At 39.1% G+C, this 24,382-nt stretch overlaps 1 protein-coding gene and 1 pseudogene across 1 annotated transcript in view; one reads left to right on the top strand and one right to left on the bottom strand.

The window, feature by feature from the left end:
• anchor (integral membrane protein GPR155 homolog anchor) overlaps nucleotides 1-24,382 on the top strand; it is a 37,523-nt gene that overhangs the window by 2,985 nt on the left and 10,156 nt on the right. The window contains exons 3-8 of the mRNA XM_080273902.1: nucleotides 5,042-5,044; nucleotides 19,299-19,453; nucleotides 20,290-20,409; nucleotides 22,084-22,253; nucleotides 23,208-23,314; nucleotides 23,645-23,845. Coding sequence (XP_080130028.1) covers nucleotides 5,042-5,044; nucleotides 19,299-19,453; nucleotides 20,290-20,409; nucleotides 22,084-22,253; nucleotides 23,208-23,314; nucleotides 23,645-23,845 — 756 coding nt within the window. The remainder of the gene's footprint in view (nucleotides 1-5,041; nucleotides 5,045-19,298; nucleotides 19,454-20,289; nucleotides 20,410-22,083; nucleotides 22,254-23,207; nucleotides 23,315-23,644; nucleotides 23,846-24,382) is intronic.
• Nucleotides 12,272-12,390, bottom strand: LOC145401819 (5S ribosomal RNA; annotated as a pseudogene).

Below are 24,382 nucleotides of genomic sequence, written 5' to 3'. Positions count from 1 at the left end.
TCATTTTTAAACTTCCTACATCCCTGTGAAAAGTTGTATTGTTTTGTCAGTACTTGTATTATTCTTGGGAAGGTTACATCGCTGCCATTTGCATACTGTTTGAGCTACATTCTTTGCCATGTTATAGTACTGGTTGGCCGCTGCATCTGACCAAAAATCGTGTTCATCCGACTACCACAACCAGGATAGGATCTGGAAAAAAATAAATAAATAAAGCGGCCGGAAAAATTGAGGCATATACTTGAGACATGACCAGAATACGGTGCTTGATAGAGTCCAGATCGGATCATTATTCCCTGAGATCGCCTGTGGTCCAAAATTTTGGTCTACTTTCAAAGACAAGTCGTTTGATTTTACATGAAAGAATAAAGCTTGAGTCGCCAAACTTGTGGACTTAAAGATCTTGATGACCTAAGGTGACATGCACAAGGTTAGTGACTTTGACCTCAAGGTGCCTTTATAGCTCGGCTTGTAGTAGGTAGTGGCTGTGGGAGATTTATCAAAATTGTTTTATGGTGTTCTAGTTATTGTTATTATTATTATTATTATTATTATTATTATTATTATTATTATTATCATCATCATCATTATTATTATTATTATTATTATTATTATTATTATCATTATTATTTTGGTGAAAAGTGTATTGATAGTTATGTCATTGAACCGCAACTGCATTATCTCAGAATGCTTTGTTATATCATCTATATGGAAGGCCATTGTGAGTACTGGACGCTCTTTTGTTTAATAGCCTTGTCCCCTCCTCTCTCTCTCTCTCTCTCTCTCTCTCTCTCTCTCTCTCTCTCTCTCTCTCTCTCTCGTGTGTGTGTGTGTGTGTGTGTGTGTGTGTGTGTACGGTCTTATTTCAATGCACTTGTTCCTCCCCTCTCTCTCCGTGTGTGTGTGTGTGTGTGTGTGTGTGTGTGTGTGTGTGTGTGTGTGTGTGTGTCTTTTTATACGTACAGGATATACACAATTTTTAACAATGACCATCATCCACTCACATGATGTAGTGCTGCCTACTCCTTCCTTAGCCTTTATCATTCTTTTTCTGTGCCTGCCCTCCTCTCTTCCTATTTCTCCCGTCTTTCCTGTCACTTCTTTTTGCTTTTCTTTCCTTTACAGGTGGCTTTACATTGTGTGACAAGCCAAATGGTTTCCTGTAAGCCAAGAAACCATTTACGACGCTGGGTGGTAACCATATAACCAAACCATACCTGCTCCCTACGTGTCAACAAGTGGGTTGGTGGAGGGTTAGTGCCCCTCCCCGTAAAACAACTAACTCAAAGTCAAATGGCCACCCCTTACGGGATTATGGCGTCTGGCAATAGATAGATAGAGAATGTAATATTTTCCTGTACAGTATCAATTTTTATCATGTTTTGTCTTTATTGTCATTTTTAAAATAATAAGCTTTTCAGTAGTTGTTCTTTACACACACACACACACACACACACACACACACACACGGTCGCTGGTGCAGTGGTAACGTTCCCGCTTGCCAACTGGTGGACGGGAGTTCGCGCCTCGCTCAGGTTGCGAAAAGTTTCACTGACGAAGTGGGTGGTTACTGTCCCCCTGGAGCAAGGGGACGGGTGTGTGCATGTGTGAAGGTCACAGCCTTGCCCTTAGATCGGAGTATATGAGCTCTCAGCTCCCTTCCGGGAGGGTAAAAGCTGACGATCACGACCATCAAATGATCCTGACCGACCCGGTGAATTACACACTGCTGGCGCAGTGGTAACGTTCTCGCTTGCCATCTGGTAGACGGGAGTTCGCGCCTCGCTCAGGTTGTGAAAAGTTTCACTGACGAAGTGGGTGGTCACTGTCCCCCTTGAGCAAGGGGACGGGTGTGTGCGTGTGTGAAAGTCACAGCCTTGCCCTTAGATCGGACTATATGAGCTCTCAGCTCTCTTCCGGGAGGGTAAAAAGCTGACGATCACGACCATCAAGTGATCCTGACCGACCCGGTGAATTACACACACACACATTCTCTCTCTCTCTCTCTCTCTCTCACACACACACACACACACACCGTGCATTCTCTCTCTCTCTCTCTCTCTCTCTCACACACACATGCACACACACACATATAGAAAATGACGCTGAATAGATTATGAAAATATTTATTGTTTTAAAGATAGGTCTGGGGTTTCGTTACACCATTTCCTGGGCAATTTATTCAGTGGATCACGTCTTACTTTCCTCGTTGATGGTATTAAGTAATTTATATACAGGAATGGGATAAATAGTGTCATGGACAAAAATTAATGTTTATAATGTAATATTGCAGAATAAATCGCTGAGGGAGAGGTACTAGGAAGCCTCATACGACTGACACTTAATTTGGATACGAAAATGACAAATTTCTGAAAAAAAAAAAAAAAAAATCTGGAACCCCACCACTCTATAAGCAAAATAAGTCGCTAAGGTAAAGACGCTATATTTCGTACGGAGGTCCTCATATTATCTGTTGTTCTGTATGCAAATATTTTGGATAATGAAATGGCATAAATAATAATAATAATCATTATCATAATAATAATCAGGGTGTAATATTCAAATCGCTAAAGAAGATACGCTAGGAAGTTTCATACTGAGGCCCTTAAATCATCTTACTTGTTATTGGTGTAACGAAAATGGATAATGAAATGGCATTAATAATAATGATAATGGAAAATAAATCGCCAAGGAAGATGCGCTGCAGAGTTTAATAAGGAGGCCTTTATTTGTCTGCAGCGTTGCCAAGGCTGGTGTTGGGCTAGCTTTAAGCGGGTTGAGGTCGGTAAGGGCGTGAAACCGGTGGTGCAACTCTGGTTTTCCCGCGGTTCATTTTTATTTTTTCCCCTCACCTTGAACACTGACATTCTCGTCGGTTAAGGAAACTCCCCAACATCCCTTCCTTAGTTATTTATATACGGTTAGTTAGTGTTAATTTTTATATTTTGCTGAGTATGGTAATATTCGAATGGTTTACATGACAAGAGGAGTAATAATAAATTACTTAGGAAGAAGTGTAGGGAGCTTCCCAAACCGACGAGAATGAGGGCTTGTCATGGTTGAATTAGTCTCCTTAGTTGCTATATTCATCCCTCTTTAACTTGTCCCAGATTTACGTCCTTTTACAGCATATTTCACGTAGCTCAGTTGCAGAATAAGACAATACCAAGGCTCTACAGCTTTTCCATAGTGCCTCTACGGTCTCTCTGTCTCTCTCTCTCTCTCTCTCTCTCTCTCTCTCTCTCTCTGATAGAGAGACCGTGGAAAACAACCCACCCTTGTGCATGACTTGGGTTTTCCCTGTCATGAGAGAGGATGCTGGGGCTATTTTTCATACAGTCTGGGCTACTTTACGAATGGGATTCTTGGTATTGGACTTCAGCATCTAAGCAGAGCGTACCGGCCTGGCAACCCTGGCTGGATGTTTGTGTTGTTACGGGGTTTGTGGTCCTGTGCCCCATATGTTGTATTAAATAGCATTATAAGGCCCACGCCACTCCATGTCAGCTTGCCTCATCAGTACGTCTTCCAGTAAGTCAGTTTTCAGTGAGGATTGTTTAGTTTGGGGGAAGATAAAAGAAAAAAAACAAACCGGCGAGTGTACGAGCCAGTGAAGTGGGAGTGGTTATATCACCTAAGCATGAACCAAAATATATATTTCCACGACATACATCACAAAAAAATAATCGAAGGTGTGTCAGGGTGTGGAAATAAGTTTAGTGTAGTATTTAAAGTGTCGAGTATTGACGGTTGAGTTTGAAGATGATTTTGCTGACAAGGTCGTAATGGCCTTGGCAGCAAAATCATCTTCAAACTCATGATTAAGGTTGTTAGGCCTAAGTTATTTATGGTAACTATAGAAGTATGGTTTGTAATACTAAAAATTGCAATGTTATAAAGTAGTAGAGGCTTTATTTTATTGGTAATATTTAGTCACCATGACATTAATGTAGTTTTCTAATACTGTACCACCTTACCACCTGAAATCCATGTTCCCTGCATTTTGATGTATTAACCCATGCTGCATCCAGACAGTTTTATTTAGTTTATGAAAGGTGCCTCGTATTCATTAGTTTTATTTAGCCACCATTCAACCCCATCAGTTTGAAAAATCTATCCTAAGCTGGGTATAATTGTCAGAAAATGGTAAAAACCTAATGAATAAGACCTCAAGCTTAATGCAGATAAATAAAAATTTATAATATTGTTGAGCCAGAGAGAAGAGGAATGAGAGATGTAATTGGTAAAAAATTTAGATGGAAATGAGACCAATGTTATTGTTAGCATATAAGGCTTTTTACCACCTTTTCCTTACCCTCTTTTTTTTTTTTGTATGAGAGACGGGGGTGTGAGTTTGGGGGAGGGCAGTGTAATGGCAGGGGACAGGGCAGCATGGAGGTGACATATTAGCGGCCACCCCTTATGGGATTAAAACATTTGGCTATAGATAGGTACAGTAGATGGATGAAATATTAAGAATCTGCTGTACTACCAGTATATATTATTGGCGGCATCAGTGTTGATATTACAATACAGTGTGATATGAATGGTATGGTATGGTTTGATCTGTGTTGGGAATACTGAGGTATAAATAACATATAGAAGAGTAAAGTGTAATTGGAAAAATAATTCACTAAAGGTGCTGTTTTCAACTGACTAAGTTAGGCCACTTATACAACTTGCTGACTGTGTTCTGTCTATCTATCTATCCATCTGTCTGTCTGTCTTTCTATAGCTAAACGCCCTAATCTTGTAAGGGATTGCCGTTTGTCTTTTAGTTTGTTGTTTTATGAAGAAGGGCATTAACCCCCTGCCATCCTACTTGTTGACACATGTTGAATACGATCGGGTTGGTTATACGGTTACCACCCAGCATTGTAAATGGTTTCCTGGCATACAGGAAACCATTAGGCTAGTCTTTTAATATAAAACCAAGAAGAGTAATAACAAGTGACAGGGAAGATGGGAGAAATAGGAAAAGAGGAGGACAGACATATAAAAAGAATGATAAAGGTCAAGGAAGAAGTAGGCAGCACAACAGCAAGTGAAGAAGTAGGCAGCAGAGGAAGGTGTAATAGGATAAATACTTAACTAAATATAAGGTGCTGTAGTTAATTTGTTTTCACCCGACTGAGTTGAGTTACTTGCACAATTTGCTTACTGAGTTCTGGTTGCATGATATTGGATGAGGGTTAGTTATGAGATAGGAATGAGTCTTCTTGGTAACTATACCTATTTTGCCATAACTTGGTACAGATTGTCATTTTGTAGCCAATTTCATGTAACTGAATGACAACAAAAGACAATGCTATAGCTCTACATCCTTTCCATAGCACTGTTTTGTGATGAGTATCATATTCTAGTGTTAATCTCGTACTGTGGCTCCACGTCCTCTCCATAGCATTATTTTGTGACTGGCATCATTCCTTAGTACAGTATTACGGTAATATCTGATCCTTTCCATTGCACTAATTTGTGACTAGCATCATATTCTAGTGTTAACCTCTTGTACTATGGCTCTACATCCTTTCCATTGCACAATTTTGTAACTGGCATCATTTCCTAGTACTGTATTAATCTCTAATCTTTCCATTGCACTATTTTGTGACAAGCATCATAGTCTAGTCTTAATCTCTTACTACAAGTCTGCATCCAAGACAAATAGATGGTAGTTTTATGCCAAGTTTAAGAAAAAAGACTGTAGATCAACCCTTCATTCTGACTACATTTTGCTGTAAGTCAAGTTGAAAAGGGTGAGGGATCTCTATAAGGTTAGAAAAATGCATTATAGGTAGGATTGTAAACTGACCTTAATGTATGATGAGTGAGATGGGATGAGATCAAGAGGTACAGTGACTCACATAAAAATATTAAATGCACCTGTCAACCTGTAATGAGTCAGGAGAGAGAGTGGCAGTATCCTAGAAGTGTGGTGAAGTGAGAGTGAGGTGTGGTAAGAGAGCGAGAAGTGTGGTGAGAGAGAGTGGCAGTATCCTAGAAATGTGGTGAGGTGAGAGTAACAGGTGTGGAGGGAGAGAGAGAGAGACTGACAGTAAGAAGTGTGATGTGGTGAGAGTAACAAGTGTGGAGAGAGAGAGAGTAAAAAGTGTGATGTGGTGAGAGTATCAATAACAGGTGTGGAGAGAGACTGGCTGTAAGAAGTGTGATGAGGTGGGAGGAGGAAGTGTTACAGTATTTCTAGCAGTGATAATTCAGAGGAGACGGACTTCGAAAAATGACTTGGGTGAGCAGCCTAACCTTTTTATAACTGCTGATTTGTTTTCATGTGACAGAACTGGCCTGCTATCACAACGTAAATGCCAAAACTCACGGAATAACCTAACCTAATAATAACTGTAGTCAATTTATTTTCTTTTAACGGAATACCGGTACTGTCTCTGCTTGAATACTGTACTAAGTAGTGGATATGTAATATTCAGTGAGCCTTACTTATGAGGTAGGAATGAGTCTCCTTGGAAACTCATAGTCAAATTAATCCTCCTGTCTGAGTAGATCATTAACTAAGCTTAAAAAGGTTAGGGATCTTTGTCAGGTGAAAAAAAATTGTAGCCCATTTGTTTTTATTTATTTATTTATTTATTTATTTATTTTTTTTACCCCTTCAATTTGTCCAGTTATTATACTATAGAGGGTTAGACACTGCCTTATTTATTATTTATTTATTTTTACCTCTTCAATTTGTCCTTTTATGTTTATTTTAGTACAGGGGGTTAGACACTGCCCTCATTAGCCCCTGCCTCTGCTGTAATATCCTTTTGCCTTCATTTAGCCTACAGTATGGTAGTACTGTACTAGACCAACTGCGTTCTTAAGAGTGAAAATAAGTTAAAAGTGGGAAAGTGAGATATTTTTATTTTCAAGCAGTGGGATTTTAATCCAGTGAAACTAAGGCTAATTGTTAATGGTACTGGTAGTAGTCTGTGCATACAGTTGTTTTCAAATGTCATATGCTACCTGAACTTAAATAACAGTTTAAGAAAGTGGTGCCTGTGAGCCATGTTACCGGTACTACTTTTTCACCTTTGTCACTCCAGTAACTACAGGGTATTTTCAAGTTGGAGAGGATTAATTAACTTATACATACCCCTTCAGTAAAAAATCACACGTTGAAAAAAAAGTCTGATTGTACAGTAACATAGTGAGAAATACGCTGTTGGATTAGAGTTGAAACCCTTATTACTAAGAGCCTTGCCTGAGTTGAATAAAAACAATCTGAACTTCTGTCTGTTCATGTGTAGTCAGATGCCTTAGTCTTGAAGGGTTTGCCATGAAGAAGTCACATCCATGTCACTTTGTCTTCTGCCATCATACTGTCCTCACTCCAACTCATACTATTCTCAGTCAAACCTCACCACCCCATCCCTCTACTTTGTGCCACCCTTATTCAAATAACAACCCCATCCTTCTGCCTCACACTGCCCTCATTCATACATCTCTCCACCCTATCCGTCCACCTCATCCTTGGTCTCCCTCTTCATATATATCTCCTCCCCATTCCATCACCTCACACTGCCCTCATTCATATACCTCTCCACTTCATCCCTCCTCCTCACACCACCCTCATTCTTATACCTCTCTGCCCCATCCCTCCACCTCATCCTTGGTCTCCTATATTTCTCCACATCACACTATCCTCATTCATATACCTCTCCACCCCATCCTTGGTCTCCTCCTCCATATACTTCATTCCATCCCTCCGCCTTATCCTTGGTCTCTTATATTTCTCCACCCCATCCCTCCATGTCACACTGTCCTCATTCATATACCTGTCAACCCCATCCTTGGTCCTCTCCTCCATATACTTCACCCCATCCCTCCACCTCATCCTTGGTGTCCGCATCTCCTTAACCTTGGCCTCACTGTCAGTATCGTGACTAAAAATAACCAAGACTTTATTGTTCTTAAGGGTTTAATAGATAGGCAGTGATTTCTGACCCTTTATTACAGGAGGCCACAAAACTCTATTAAGTTCAACAGAATAATTAATGGGTGCTAAAGTAGGAACAGTGGCATGCTATTGAATGAGTTGACTAAATTCAATCTGCCCTGAGAGAGAGAGAGAGAGAGAGCAAGAGAGAGAGCCAAGTAAGCAAGGTCTATAGGGGTGAGAAATTAAGTTTTCAGGGTTAGAGATAAGTGGGGTGGGAGATAAGTGCAATATTTGAGGATAAGAAATAAAGATATAATGGGGAAAAAGAAAGGAAAACTAGATAATAAATAAAGACATAATGGGGAAAAAAAGAAGGGAAAACTTGATAATAAATAAAGATATAATGGGGAAAAAAAGAAGGGAAAAATAGATAATAAATAAAGATATAATGGGGAAAAAAGAAGGGAAAAATAGATAATAAATAAAGATATAATGGGGAAAAAAAGAAGGGAAAAATAGATAATAAATAAAGATATAATGGGGAAAAAAGAAGGGAAAAATAGATAATAAGTCTTTGTTTTGTTTTGTTGATTTTGAAAAGGCTTTTGATAGTGTTTCGAGAGAGACTATGGGGAAGATCATGAGACATTATGGAATACCAGAGGAGTTTGTGAGGGTCATTATGAACATGCATGAGGACACATTTTGTAAAGTGATGGTTGATGGTTGTCTGAGTGATTCGTTTGAAGTCAAGTCCGGAGTAATTCAAGGTGGTGTTCTATCGCCTTTACTATTTATATTGGTCATTGATTACATTATGAAACGCGTTGGAACAGAAACCGGTGCAGGTATACTTTGGGGAGAGAACAGGAAACTTTTGGATTTAGATTATGCAGATGATATAGTTTTGATTTGTGATGGGCCAGAAGAGATGCAGAGAGTGTTGGACTGTTTGGTGAGTGAAGGTCGTAAGGTGGGTTTGGTTATTAATTGTGGAAAAACTGAAATAATCAATATGAATATGGAAAATGCGCAGGAATGTGTAATTGGAGGTATGGTTGTAAAGCAAGTTGATAGGTTTAAATATTTAGGTACTTATTTAGCCAAGGATGGTTCTTTGAACTTTGAATTCGAGGAAAGGTTAAAGAAGGCTAATCAGGCAATGGGAATGCTTAAAAATATTTGGAATAATAACAATTTTTCTGTGCATACAAAAATCAAACTTTATAAGGTAATGGTTAGGAGTATCTTAATTTATGGACACGAGTCTTGGTACAGCACAGTGACTATGGAAAATAAATTCTTGGTGTTTGAAAATAAAGCACTTAGAAGAATATTAGGAGTTAAGTGGTGGGAAAGGATACCAAATAGTAGAATTAGAGAAATAACGGGAGTGCAGCCGATCGATGAATATGTTAGATTCTCACGATGGAAGTGGCTAGGACATGTGTATAGGAGACAGGGAATAGTACGAGGTACACCAGGGTGGGTGGCACTTGGTAGGAGAGGTAGAGGAAGGCCAAAAGAGACGTGGGTGAGGACAATGAGACGGGAAGCTGGAGATGAGTGTTGGGGAGATCTTGAGGAGTTAGCACAAGATAGGATGTGGTGGTGTGAGTTCATTGAGGCCCTATGCATCCCCGAGGGTGCCACAGGAAATGATTGATTGATTGATTGAAATAAAGATATAATGGGGAAAAAAGAAGGGAAAAATAGATAATAAATAAAGATATAATGGGGAAAAAAAGAAGGGAAAAATAGATAATAAATAAAGATATAATGGGGCAAAAAGAAGGGAAACTAAAAAAAAAAAAAAAAAAATAAAATGGAATTGGGATCAAATACAGAGAGAGAGAAAGAGAAGGAGAGGGAGGGAGGTCATAGATATGAGGACAAGTGAAGAAAATAAAGAAGCAAGTATTGAAGTGTGAGAGAGGGGGGGTGGGGATAAAGGACAAGTACAGTATTTGAGGTGTACAGGAAGAGAGAGAGAATATGTAAAGAGAGTAACTTCTCCCACCACAAACATTTCCTCATCGCTACCCAAGCCAGCTCCTGCTTTGCGTCACTCCCACGCCACCCAACCCTCAAGCAACACAGCCCCAGTAATTTGTATGCCAGAAATTGGCTCATAAGCAGACAGGGTGCATTTGCTGGTGGATGGAGAAGCAACTACTATGTTTCGTCATTTTTTCTTCTACTTTTTTTCTTTGCAGTTTCATCATCTTCTTTCTTTGTGCCTCATAATATCCTCTTTCATTCATCATACTTTGTTCTGTTAACTGCATCTGTTGATGGTGGTACCTTCTATCCACTTACTTGATGTAGTCCTGCTTTTGGGTGACTGAGGTAGCCATTTATAGAACAATAAACCATCTCTTTACTGGATCTGTTGAGGGAAGTTCAATCTGATAAAGCCCGATGGTTCCTGCCTGAAGTGGGCTTTCAAGCACATAATGGAAAATAAATTAGTAAAATAACAAATTCTGGTATCAAAACAAAAATTATACCCTTTTCACACTTAATTGGCCCATAATTTCATATCCTCTTTTCTTCATGACTTGCCCAAGTGGTTGGAAGATTATGCCGCCAGTGTTGTTAACCGTGTTCTGAGTCACCCAGCACATGGGTAGTGATCCAGTTTGATCTGGTAACGGATAGTCTGCGAGATTTTTTCCATTTACCCTCCAATGGTATCCGGTATGTACAGTGGTCTGTGCAGGGACCTCAGAGTTCTCATTACATCCAATATCCAGTCAAGCTTGGTACAGTGAAGTTAGGGTTTACTGTAAGATACTGTATAGGTTGGTAACCATATACTGGTAGTCAAGAAATGACACCTGATGTCCTAGTGAGTTAAGACATTCTAATTGGATATGGCCCATAGAGTTTAATCTGAGGGGTGGTTAGAATCATTGGTCATATAATGCCATCAAGCCAATACATTATCTGATGCATGGGTTTAGAGTGGAGCTGAGTCATGTGCAGCCATGAGATGTTCACAGACACTTCTCTTCCAGCTGCGGCAGTGGAAGGTATAACAAACTGTTTTCATACGAATACAGTATGAAGCACACACAAATAAGGAGTATGAGAAGGAAGGATACTCTCTGCCATTTGTAGAGGAATGAGAAGTATGGATGACAGGACACAATGTTGGCACAAGTTTGTTGATGAATTCTTCTCATAATTTTGCAATACATTTAAGTAGTGTTAGGGTTGGGTAAGTTGGGGTAGGGACAGAGGTGCATAGGTTTGGGTAAGAAAGACAAGTTCACTGGAGGCTAATAAGAGTTAATTAAATAAAACTAGGGTGGACAGATGCAGAGAATGTTAAGTGCTTGGTTGACCTTCTGATTAGTGTTGGAGAGGGACACCTTCAAGTGGCTGCACTGATACAACCAGGTCACACAACTGCCTGGTTATACAAATGTCTCTCACCTACTTCTCTATCCCCCAAAAGGAGGGTGGTGAATTACAGATCAAAATAAGCCTGCAGTTGACAGAGTTCACATTTCATATGGAACCTGGGGCTACTACTACTACTGCTACTGCTATTACCACCACCACCCTTTATTCTCCTTGACGTATTGATTTATTTATTATCTCTCTACCTGGCAGTTTTATTCCATGTGGGAAGGCCTCGTATTTAAGGGATTTATTATAAATTTTCTAACCAATGCAGTTCGAAAAGTCCATCCTATGCTGAATAAAATTGTTAGGACATGTCAAGCATTAGATAAAAAAGGTAGCCCCAGACTCTGTGAGTTTTAGTGCTGTGATAGTAAAAGTACCAAAGTAGTGTAGAAATAGTAGTAGTGGTAATAGTACTGTAGTAGATTTAGTCACAGGGACCGCAGTAGTAGAAATAGTAGTAATAGTAGTAGTAGTGGTAATAGCACTGTAGTAGATTTAGTCGCAGGAACGTCTGAAATGTGAATCCAGTACTGTAAATTGAAGGCTGAAGTTGCCCTCCTCATGCAGCATGCCATTCTCCTTTTGGGGGATAGAGAGGGAACTGAGGAAGACTTGTATACCTGGGCATCTGAGTCACCCAGTTATATCAGTGTTACCACATGAAGGCACCCCTTTCAAAAATATGTTGATGTGAGAAGACAGTTGAGGTTAAATAAGTGAGTCATTAAGGGTGTCATAATAAGCATAAGTCAGCCTCAGTAAATGTGTATGTGCTTAATAATAACTGTGGAATGATTGTACATGTTGTGTTGCAGGGAGATCATTAGAAGTTTATTACATCATTCATTCATTCATTCATTGCCAGACGCCATGTATCCCAGACGGGGTGGCCAAGGGCTTAGAGTTATTTGTTTTACAGGGAGGGGCACTAATCCTCCACCAACCCCACTTGACACGTAGGGATGCCAACAGCATCTGGTGTTCCCAGGCGGTCACCCATCCAAGTACTAACCAGACCCAACATTGCTTAACTTCACTGATCGGACGGGAAGCGGTGTATTACATAAGTCATGAAATTTGAACTTCATAAGAATACGCACTTCATTGTATCACTCATCAGCTAGAAGATGAAAATTTGAATGGTGAAAGTTTGTTGCATTAGAAAAAAACAGATGAATTAAACTCCATATATCTGTCATTGAAGGTCTGAAGTAGTCTTAAGCAGGAAGATGGCTGAAGAAATGAAAGGTGAGAGAGAGAGAGAGAGAGAGAGAGGGAGGGGGGGGGAGGGAGGGAGGTAGTAGTTATGATAAGTGTGTGTTAAGGTGGGAAACTGTGTGTGTGTGTGTGTGTGTGTGTGTGTGTGTGAAGGTCTCAGCAAGGAAACTAGGCAGAAGGTTTCCAGTGATGAGTGGGTGAAAAATGAAAAGAAGAATATTAATAGTGGAAGTAAAGGTGTATACATTGGAAAAGGAACTAGATTCAGTTTGTCTGGGTGCTGACCAAGATCCCAGCAAGCAGATTTAAAGCAGCAGAGTTGACAGTGAAAAGGTTGAGGTATGGATAGTGGTGATGATGATGATGATGATGATTCCTGTACAGTGGTGATAATGAGGGTGATGATGATGATGAAGAAAGGAAAAGGGAATGAAATATTAACCCTTTTAACTTGGAAACTCTCTCTCTCTCTCTCTCTCTCTCTCTCTCTCTCTCTTGGTGCCACCAGACTTTATTTATTAATTTATTTATGTACTGAGGGAATTAGATTTAGCATTAATTAACTCTTGCACTACCATAGATCTCTCCAAAACCAACTAAATAAATGAGAAACCAAGAATACCACATATCACTCAAATTGAAAAAATATTTTGAATTGAAAAGAGATATTAATTCAGAAGTACTCAATAAAAATGCCACCAAATTTCAAGGGTGTAATTTAAAAAGTATATTGGATTGGCAAAAGAGATTAATTGAGACTACCTGTGAAGAAAGTATATCGCCAGTTTCAAAGCATTAGTAAAGAAAGTACCTGTATATTAGATTGGAGAAATACACTAATTGGAAAAAGATTTAAAAAGATATTAAAATGAGGAAATGTTAATAAAAGATCTAAATGTAATATGATGATAATTCAAAATATTGCATACAGTTAAACTTACCAGATGGAAGATAAAATTGAAAAAGTTTATTGGATTAAGAAGAAAAAAAAAAAAACTCATGTTGTAGGTGTCAGGTGGGAGACTTGAACACCTGAGTAAATTGTAAAATGTGGGAGGTAAAATGGTTCATGATGATGTGTAAAAGTGTTTCTCTGTAAAAACGTGTTTGATTGGAAAGATATTGATGTGGCTAATGTGCTGCTTGTTCTGTGTTGTTCAAGATTTCAGCTGGCAAACTGACACAGTGAGATAGTGGAATATGAGATTTTAGAGAGAGAGAGAGAGATGGGTCAGTAAAAATGTATTTGACTGGAAAAAGATATAGACTTGGCTTACGTGCATGTTGTTCAGGCTTTTGGCAAGCAGACTGAGAGTGAGGTAGTGGAATATGAGAGGCTAAAAGAGAGAAAGAGAGATGTGTTAGTAGAAATGTATTTGACTGGAAAAGGATATTGACTTAGCTTATGTGTCCTTTGTTCAAGATTTCAACCGGCTGACTGAGACAGCAAAATAGTGAAATATAAGAGGTTAACCCCTGTATTGCGAGCTACAGCTCAGGCCGTGCTGGCTTCGTATCACCGCTAACTATTCCACCTTTAGGCAAACGTACACATAGCACTACGCAAAGACGGAGAGAGAGAGATTTTTTCACCAGACGGTGCCGTGGATGTATATCTTCAAGTTTATAATAAACCAAAACTAAACAGATTTTTTTTATTTTTTCATTTTTTCACTACTCCCTATGCAAACTTATGCAAGGCCCTACGCAAAGACGGAGAGAGAGATTATTTTGTTTTCACCAGATGATGCCCTAGATGTTTGTCTTCAAGTTCATGATAAAGAAAAACTATATATATATTTTTTTCATTTTTTGCACTCCACGGGGTGGGATAAAAATGGTAATTGAGCAATCCATGGATTAAAAGAGAGAGGTGTGTTAGTAAAAATATGTTTGACTGGATAAAGATATTGACCTAGCTTATGTGTCTGTTGTTCCAGATTTGAACAGGCAGTCTGACACAGCAGGTAGTGGAATGTGAGAGGTTTGAAAGAGAGAGAGGGAGAATGAGAGCTAGGTTAGTAAAAATATGTTAAGCTGGAGAAAGACACCAGTACTGTATTAATTCACTTTACCAGTATGCCATTCAAGGTCTTAGCCATAGTCATTATACATTGACTTGGCCTGGATTTTCATCCTTTTACTATTTGACCTAGTGTAGTGGCAGAAAAAAAGCATTACTATGGCTCTCTCCTTTCTACAGCATTGCTTCATGACTTGCATTATATTCTAGCGATAATCAGTTGTTACTACTCAGCATTCATGATGAAAAGATGACAGTTTTTGGCTGAGTTAGAGTAAAAAGTTAAAAGATCATACAAGACTTAAGCAGGCAGGTGACCAGGAGAGTGAGAGTGTTTAAAAGAGAGAGAGAGAGGGGGGGGGAGTGCAATAGATTGGTTGTAATAAAAGTGTAGTAACTTCCCATAAGCATAGGAGTGTCATTGCAGTTTTATTCATGCTATTTCCAGAAAATTTTCATAATGTTATGAGAGTATCTGTAATGGTGGAGTTGGAAATAGTCACCATTAAGATTCCCACAGCATAATTTCTCTACTTTTCCCTATTTTCCTACCTCCAGATGATATTGTGTGACAGGGGAAAGTTCCACATAAATCTCCCCACAATATGATTTCTCCATCTAAGTGTCCCTGTTCTTGTCACCAACAGATGATTTATGTGTGGGAGAAAGATCATATATTGTTGATTTGAACAGTGTACATTATCCTGCACGTGACATTATTTTGCTCCCTAAGCTGCGTAAAATTGCCTTGGCAGCTGAGGGTAAAATATAAAATCAGCCATGAGATTAAGTTAAAATGAAAAAGGATTTATTTTCTTCACCTGTGTGCTCTCAAGGCCTCCCAACAAGCAGACAGAGAGAGAAGGGTGGAGACCAGGAGAATGAGAAGTATGAAAAGTTAAATAAAAATGTGGAATACTTGTAGCAAACAGTGTCTTTGAATGGAAAAAGAGATAGAAATTTTTAAAATACTGTGTATATGGGAGGTTGGATAGAAAAAAAAAAAAAAAAAGGGTGGAAATGAAAAAGTATGAAAAGGTAAATAAATAAATAAAAAATGGAATAAGAAGTAAAAGTGTCGTAGGCTTGAAAAATTGACAAATAAAAAGGAAATATGAGGTACTGTATTAAGTAGAAAGAAAAAAAAGAACAGTAGCTGTAGTAAAAGTGTCTTAGATTAGAAAAGAAATATGAGAAAAAAAAAAAAATGGGATAGGTGTAGTCAGTGTTTTAGATTGGGGTGGGTGGGAGTTATGTTACGGTTAACATCTTGTCAATCACCGTCCCTGCAGTCAGAGATAAAATAATCAGTATTAAAAAAAAAAAAAAAAAAAGTATTGTGGTTAAGATGAATAATAGACGTTAGGGGGGGGGAAAAAAAAAACGGCAAGGTGGTTTGATTAGGATGTTACAGAAAAAGAATGACGTTACAGTGGGTAGTTTGGTTAAGATAGGGTAATAAAAGTGCTATTGTTGGTTAAGAGAGTTGGTAGAAATATATTAAACAGGAGCAAAGATTAATTTAGTTTCCCTTTGTCATCCAAGGTTACAAGCACTCTGAGGCAGCAAGGTGGAGTGCAGGAGGAATGTGATAAGTGAAAGTAGGAGCTGGCAACTGGGAGGGTGAAAGGGGCTGAGTTGAGGCAGTATTCACAGTCATGGTGGTGAAAATAGATCCCTGGGCTTGTGTACCTGTGTGTGGAGGTGTAGGTGTTGTTATTAAGGATGCCAACACCTATTCAGACTCATAGACAGTACATTTAGTGGTGTGGTTTGAGGATACCAAGACTTACTCAAACTCATAGACAGTGCTTCTAGTGCTGTGTGGTTTGCTTTAAAGGATACCAAGACTATTCAGACTCATAGACAGTGCTTTTAGTGCTGTGTGTTGCTTTAAAGGATACCAAGACTTATTCAGACTCATAGACAGTGCTTTGAGTGCTATGTGTTTCTTTAAAGGATCTATGTACAGTATCTGTTTAAAGGATACCAAGACCTATTGAAACTCTTTGACAGTGCTTTTAATCATCATCATTTTCAGTCAGCATCATCCAACCCTCCTAGCCAGAAATGTTGGGAGGGATCCAGAACTAAGAACATTACAAAACAAAGGTTAGGGAAAAATCAACACAATATTCTGTAAACTGTCCATGTTTCCATATACTGTACTAATTGTTAAGGACCTTGACAGTAAATTTGACAGTTGAACTTTGTAGTTTTGGTGACTATTAGAGTGCTTTCCATGTTAGCCATAGACAGTCACCTCATCAAATATGTAAATAAAATAAAAAGTTTCTCTGAGTAACTTTTGAAACATCTTACTGTATGCAGTTTTGAAAAAATGGGCAGAAAATTGATAGTCTTAGGTTTACAGTGGAATGATTAATACACCTAAAAAAATAAATAAATGAATAAATATATAAAATGAGCAGAAAATACTGAAAAGAAAGGGAAATCAAATGGAAATGCTACTGGTCAACTGAAATGAAGAAGCCAACAATATGGGCACGATTTGGAAAAGTTCCCCTTTTGATCTTCGTCTTTTGTGTGAGTTTTGTTTATTATTATTATTATTATTGTTATTGTATTATTACAGTATTATTGTCATTAGTGGTAGTGGTAGTGGTGGTGGTAGTAGTGGTAATAGTAATAGTAGTAATGGTGGTAGTAGTAGTAGTAGTAGTACAGGTATATTGGTCTTAATTTATCCTTTTGTTAGGTTATGTGAGAGGGGTAGTGTCGTGAGTGATAAGCAGAGAGTTTGAGATAACAGTTACAGGATAAGATAACATTTACAGGTATGATGTGTATTTTTATAACTAAAGTACTTTTACCTTAACCTGGTTCAGATGTTCATGTTTTTGCAGCTTCTTTCACTTAGCTCGGTGGCACAGTAAGACAGTACACCATTTAGTACTGCAGAAACCACATACCTCTTCATTTATTATTTCAGAGAGTGCATACCTCCATTTATTTTATCAGAGAGAGCATATTTCCGTCATGTACTTGGCTGTACACCCTTTCCATAGCACTTCATCATGACTAGCATCTTATTCTAGTGTTAATATCTTGTTACAGCTCAGTATTTTAGATGGGAATTTTAGGCCATGTTAGGGTAAAAAAGGTATAGTGTTACTTGTGCTCCTTTCCATTGCACTTGTTCATGACTAGTATCATATTGTAGTGTTAATCTGTAATTATAACTCGGTACCGGTATTCAAGGTAGAGAGATGGAAATTTTAGGCCAAGTTAGAGTAAGAAGAGTATAGTGTTACTTGTGATAAATACTATGCTGATGATGCTGGAAGAGGGATGCCTTCATGGGGTGGCATTGTTGTAACCAGGTCTCTCTCTCTCTCTCTCTCTCTCTCTCTCTCTCTCTCTCTGTATCTACCTATCTATGCATCAGTCAATTTTTATGCATTCTAAATAACACACTAACTGAACTCTCCATCTGATTGTCTGTGTTTATCATGATAACACAAACTCTTTCTAACATCGTAACTCTACTATATTCATCATAATCATAATAATGCATCTCTGATATGTCTCTAGGCTCTCTGCAGTGTTGTAACCTCTGTAAATCTGTCTATCTGTCTTAGTCTGTATCAATCTTTCTATCTGTCAGTCTGTAGTATATATTTGTGTGTCTATCCATAACATGTCTCTCTGTGTCTGTTCATCTGTCTTGGTACTTTAATGGCCAACTCTGTACATCTTAACTCTATGTATTTGTATCTGTATAATTCCCATCTCACACACAGATGGCCAGGACCAAAACACAAGTTTCTCTGTCTTTGCACGTCTTGCTCACTCAGCCATTCTTCCTCCATTGCCAGCTCACACTGAACTAAAGTAAACATGTAGATGATCCATTATGACAAGTGTAATGTTGGGTGGAAGAGATACACAGGTGAGAGCTTGAATTCCTTATTTTCTCAAATGTTTCAGGATACACTGAACCCACGTCTCTGAAGGGTTCTTTGTAGCCTGAAATGTTAGAGAAGAAAAAAATTAAAAATTAAGAAATCAAGCTCTGATCCTGCCTCTCTGCCACCCAGCATTTTTTTTAAAATAAACACAGCTTTTGAAATCTTACCATCACCTAATTTAATCCAAGCCACTGTACAGCATCCCTACCTATAGTTCATTCACTTTTACTCGATGATTTTTGTCCTTTTTTAGCTTTTGTCCTGTAGTTCTTTGTCCTTTTCAGTCAAAAATAAGTGCGAAATTATTAAATAAATCTTTGACTCATATTCTTGTTGGGTAAGGAGGCTCCCTAGTACCATTTCCTTAATGAATTGTTTTCCAGACTGCCCATTGGTATTCTTTTTTGCATAATATATCTTCTTAATATTAAGGTAGATTGCATGAATAACAAAAATATAGTAATGGACCAGATTCAGAAATGCACTGGTAAGGAAGTGTCATTAATAAACTTCCTAACCACACCAGAATACCACCCTTTGCCATTTTCAGTCAAAGCATGTCTATCTGTCTGTCTGTAACCAGACACGTCAGTCCTGTAAGGGGTAGCCACAGACAAATTGCCTCCATGTTGCCCTGTCCCCTGCCATTTTGCTGCCCTCCCCGCCTCTCATATACCTCCACTCCATCCCTCCATCTCATCTTAGTCTCCCCCCCCTTCCAACTCACATACACTCTCATTAGCCTCCCACTCTCCATCCACTCCACATTGCCAAACAAGTGCCAGATGATTAAATAAGTCCTCTTTGAACTTTTCAGTCATACGGTCAGCTGGAATTCCTGAGCATGAATGGCAGTGGTAATGATGGAGGGCCCGAGTACCTCCCAGTCAACTCCACCACCGCTGCGGCGGATGTGGCGTTCTCCAATCTCTACCCCGCTGTCATCGAGTGCTTCGCTATCATACTTTGCGGGTCAGTAGGTTGTATACAGCCACTTGGTATAAGTTTGGAGTACAGCCATAAGCAAAAGTTCATCAAGACTTCCCCTGCAGCTGTGGCATCAGAAGGTGTTACGTGAATTATTTTTGTGCTACTGTAGCAGTTGAAGCTCACAAAAAGACAAAGAGAGAGACATACAGACAGATGAGAGGGAAGAATACTCTGGCTTTCAGGGAAGAATGAGTAATATGGGAGGTAAGAGAATGTTGACGGGGGATTGTCTTCGTTCTCTTTTTCATGGCTATACGTAAAACTCAGGTATTTATTGGCAATTTTGATTTGAGGGACAGTTCATTCTGGAGTGAGTCACATGTCTGATTCATTACTGCCACTGCCAGCCCTCTCATGGTCTGAACTTCTCTCATTCCAGCCAGTGCCAGATTATTTTATTCAGGAGTCAGAATTAATACTTCACTCTCATCTTAAATGTCAGGACCAACTTGCCTAGCCCTGGGCTCCTACGCTTCTCATGGGGCAACGTAGGATTGGATGATGGATGGATGGAAGAATTAATACAGTCACCATTATTCCAGAGTTGATACTGTCACCATTATTGTTCATGTGGTTGAAACACTTAATATTAAAAATTGTTCAGTGTTAGATGATTTTATTCAGCTAAGTGTGAGTTATGTGTCAAGTGGGGTGGTGGAAGGTTAGCGCCCCTCTCTGTAAGACAAGTACCATAACTTAAAGTCAAACTGCCACCCCTTACAGGATTATGGCATCAGGCTTTAGATAGATAGATGGCCCGAAATATGGGTCATCGGAGCAATGGAGTTAACACCCAGTCTCCCCTATTTCTTGTGCAGGTACCTAGCGGGAAGAGGCAACCTTATCTCACAAACAGAGTCCAAGGGGCTCAACACATTCGTGGGCACCTTCTCTTTACCAGCCCTCATCTTTATGTCAATGGCAAAACTGGACTTCAGGTCAGTGGCTGTGAACATGGGTCTTTTATATTTTGCACAGAATGCATTGTTGGCTGAGGAGGACTTCCAGTGTAAATCTGTTGCTTGTGCTAGAAATAATGTCTTGGTTGTAAAGATTAAAAAATATCATCATCATCACCATCACCCCAACTCTTATTCCCACCTAAGGATGTGGTGAAGTAGAATCCCGAAACACTGAAATACAAAAGGAGGAGAATTATCAACAGTGAGTGTGGGTGTAGTGGGGGAGAGAAGGGGGGTGTAGCATTTATCCTCAGGTGTTTCAAATAAATGACTGTGTAAGATAGTGTACAGGTGTATAGCCTAGTTAGCCTTGGGTGTTTTGGTGGGATTATTTTTTGTTATTTTTGTTTGAGGTGTGTAAGATAGTGTACAGATGTGTAGCCTAGTTTGCCTTGGGTGTTTGGTGGGATTATGTTTGTTATTTTTTATTTTTGTTTGAGGTGATTGGATGTAGGCCTGGTTTTATTGGCTGCTGTTGAATTGCCTCTGTGTTGTGTGTGTGTGTGTGTTTTTTTAATTCTTGCTGCTTCAGTTTTATTTAGCTTTGGGTGGAAAAACTGCAGTGAAGGGCTGAATTGAGATTTTCTGATGATTACCATGAATGACTTCCCACAGTTCATAAAATTGACTAGAAGTAACAAGCAGAATGATTAAAAAAAAAATGAAAGAAAGAAAGAAAAAAAAAAAGTAAGTGGAAGTAATAAGCATAACTAAAAAAATACAGTAATAATAATAAGAGATAAAAGTCTCCAGTTCATAAAAGTAATTGGAAATAATAAGCATAACTTAAAAAAAAAAAAAAGTCAACTGCTCAAAAAATTAATTGAAAGTAACAAGCGTAACTTATGAAATAAAAAAAAAAGTCCACAGTTCATAAAATTGGAAATGAGAAGCATAAAAAAAAATAATAAAGAGAGAGAGAGAGAGAGAGAGAAGGAAAAAGTATTAAAATTCAAGAAAAAAAAGGAAAAAGTAATAGAATTCAAGAAATTGTAAAGATCCAGAAACAGAGGTGGGAAGACATAAAAACCTGACCTTACTTGACCTTTCAGTGTTAAATGTGGTGAGTCATATGTCCATTTGTTCATTATTTTAGCTTTCACATATTCTTGGCAAATCATTCTCTCTCTCTCTCTCTCTCTCTCTCTCTCTCTCTCTCTCTCTACACACACACACACATACACAAAAGTGAAGATATTTTATTTTACATGCATCAGTCTTTATGTCCAAGTCAGTTGTGTTATGGAGTTCTTGCCTTGGTGATATTTCTTGAAGATAATGATGATGGAAATTTAGTTAGGATGTAAATGATGATGAAAATGTTAATCCTACAGCATAGTGATGGAATTTTAGTTAGGAATTTAATGGACATATCTAGACCTATGGAGAATGAAAGACTGACTAAGAGGGTGTATGTAGGTGAAGTGGTGGGAGGAAGAGGGAGGGGGAGACCAAGGTTGAAGTGGAAGGATGGAGTTGAGAGGTTTATGAGGGAGGCAGGCGTGAGTTGGGGGGAGGGCAGTCAAATGGTGCGTGACAGAGCGACTTGGAGGTGTTTTGTCTGCCGCCACCCTTTGTGGGATTAGGGCGTTGGGCTATAGATAGATAGGTAGAATTTAATGGTGATGATGAAAATTCATAATCCCACAGTTCGGTGAACTGGATTTTCCTCCTGTCCATCTGCGTGTCCAAGGCGGTGGTGTTTGGAGCGGTTGCCTTGGTGACACTGCTTGTTTACCGGCCGGTGGATCTGGGACGGGCCGGCCTCTATGCCATATTTTGCACCCAGAGCAATGACTTCGCTCTTGGCTACCCTATCAGTGAGTTGACCCTTTGTTTAGGACAGTGCACTGTGAAAAAAGGACAGCTTCTTTCTACATTCAGATTCATATTTCAAATGATGTTGGGGACACAACCACAACAACAAATATAACATCAGTAACTTTTAACCCAGATTTGCCATTTGTCTGTCTGTCTGTTCAGATGTAAGGCAGATACAAGAGAGAAAGGAAATTACTTAGTCAGTTTTCCAGGACATCATGTTTTGGCAGTCACTGGATCCTGAAAATACATAAGGTCAGGTTAGCCCAAAGCATTCATTTCTCTGCAGAAGCTCGTTGTAAAACAGGCCAGGAATAAAAATTTTTACCCGTACTTTCTTGCCATCATTTGTAAGTTTAGTGTATGTAAAGGTGCTGTACTGTATTATTATTATTATTATTATTATTGTAGTGATTGATGGGAGCGCTCACTATCCACTCACTCGATGTACAGATACTCTCGAGTGCCCGCCCTTTCTTTTCTTCCTTCCTTCTTTCCATCCTTCCTCTTGTCTTTCTTTCCTTCATTCTTTCCTCTTGTGTCCATCTGTGGGTGGCTTTACACTGAAATGACAAGCCAAATGGTTTCCTGTACACCAGGAAACCACTTACTACACTGGGTAGTAACCATATAACCAAATTATGGCACCTGGTGGTTTAGTGAGCAATTACGGCGCTCCAATCAGATTGACCAGCGCAGGTTTATATCCAAGGGATGGTTGGAGTTTATTGCTCATGTAATACCACTCAGGGATGAGTGAGGCTGGTCATTCTCACCTTAAATGTCAGGACCAACTTGCCTAGCCCTGGGCTTCTACGTTCTTCATGGGGCAGCACTAGATTAGATGATGAATGAATGAATTATTATTATTATTATTGTTGGTATTGGTAGTAGTATCATTATTATTGTTATTATTATTATTATTATTATTATTGTGATGTTTTTCCCCTCAGTTGCAGCGCTGTATGGACACACACACCCAGAGTTTGCCTCATACCTGTACCTGGTGGCGCCCATCTCTCTCGTCCTCCTCAACCCCATTGGTTTTGTTATGATGGAGGTCAGTTACTTCACCCATCCATATATCTTCCTTACACATTGTCTTGGGGCTGTCATGGCTATTTGTGTATGTATTTGTGTGTGTGTGTGTGTGTGTGTGTGTGTGAAGTATAGAAGGTTCCCTTGCACATCTTCCCATTTTTTTTGCTTGGACTTGAAGGTTGGTCATCTACAGAACCCTTAAATGTACTGGACGGCTTTAGGCCCCTACACTGAAGGGAGAAAAAAGGGATTGACTGTTCCTTTATTATTATTAGTAGTAGTCATAGTATTAGTATTACACTATTACTGTTATTACTTATTTATTTATTTGTCATTATATATATTTTAGATTGGGAAGCGGCGAAAAACAGATCAAGACCCCGATGCAGTGACCAGCAGTGCATCACAGAATGTGGGCGGGTGTCGAATGGCTGCACACATTGCCAGGGATGTTCTGCTCAACCCCATCGTCCTCATGACCACGCTTGGTATCGTTGGCAACTTTATTTTCGACCACCAGCTGCCTGACATACTGGAGGGCATTCTCAAGGTACGGAAATCTCTTTTGTTTATGTGGCTTTGCTATAGTCAGCTTGCTTTTGAAGGTACAGGAAAACTCAAGTGTTTATGTGGCATTATCATCATCAGCTTAATTGTGACTAAGATCTCTAACCCCTTTTTAGCTCAGTTGATGGCAGGATGTAGTCAAATTGGGGGTTTGTTTTGACTGATAACCAAGGAGATTCTTTCCTACATTTAACCAGGGCTATTCACAATTCATGCAACCACTAATAATCAAGCTGTGAGGGTGACCCAGTTCAATCAGATAAAAATATACCAACTTTAAGGTAGCAATAAATTTAATGGTATGTTTTTTATGTGGCTTGAGTTGACTGGTAGGTGGCATAAAGTGTACAAGTGTGAATGTTTATGCCTTTGATGATTCCAGGGGTTTGAATATTGAGTGGATGAGAGTGTGGCTTGTTTTATTGGGACAACTTTTGGTTAGTTTCTCCTTTGTCAGCTTTTTGCCTTTCTCTCTGGACCCAACCTCATCCCATACTTAGGCTGGAAAGAAGGTCTAGAT

Source organism: Coenobita brevimanus, chromosome 56 (genome assembly GCF_032717465.1).
Source record: "Coenobita brevimanus isolate Jiangsu-jjx chromosome 56, ASM3271746v2, whole genome shotgun sequence".
NCBI classification, from domain to species: domain Eukaryota; kingdom Metazoa; phylum Arthropoda; class Malacostraca; order Decapoda; family Coenobitidae; genus Coenobita; species Coenobita brevimanus.
This window is presented reverse-complemented; position numbering and strand designations above follow the sequence as displayed.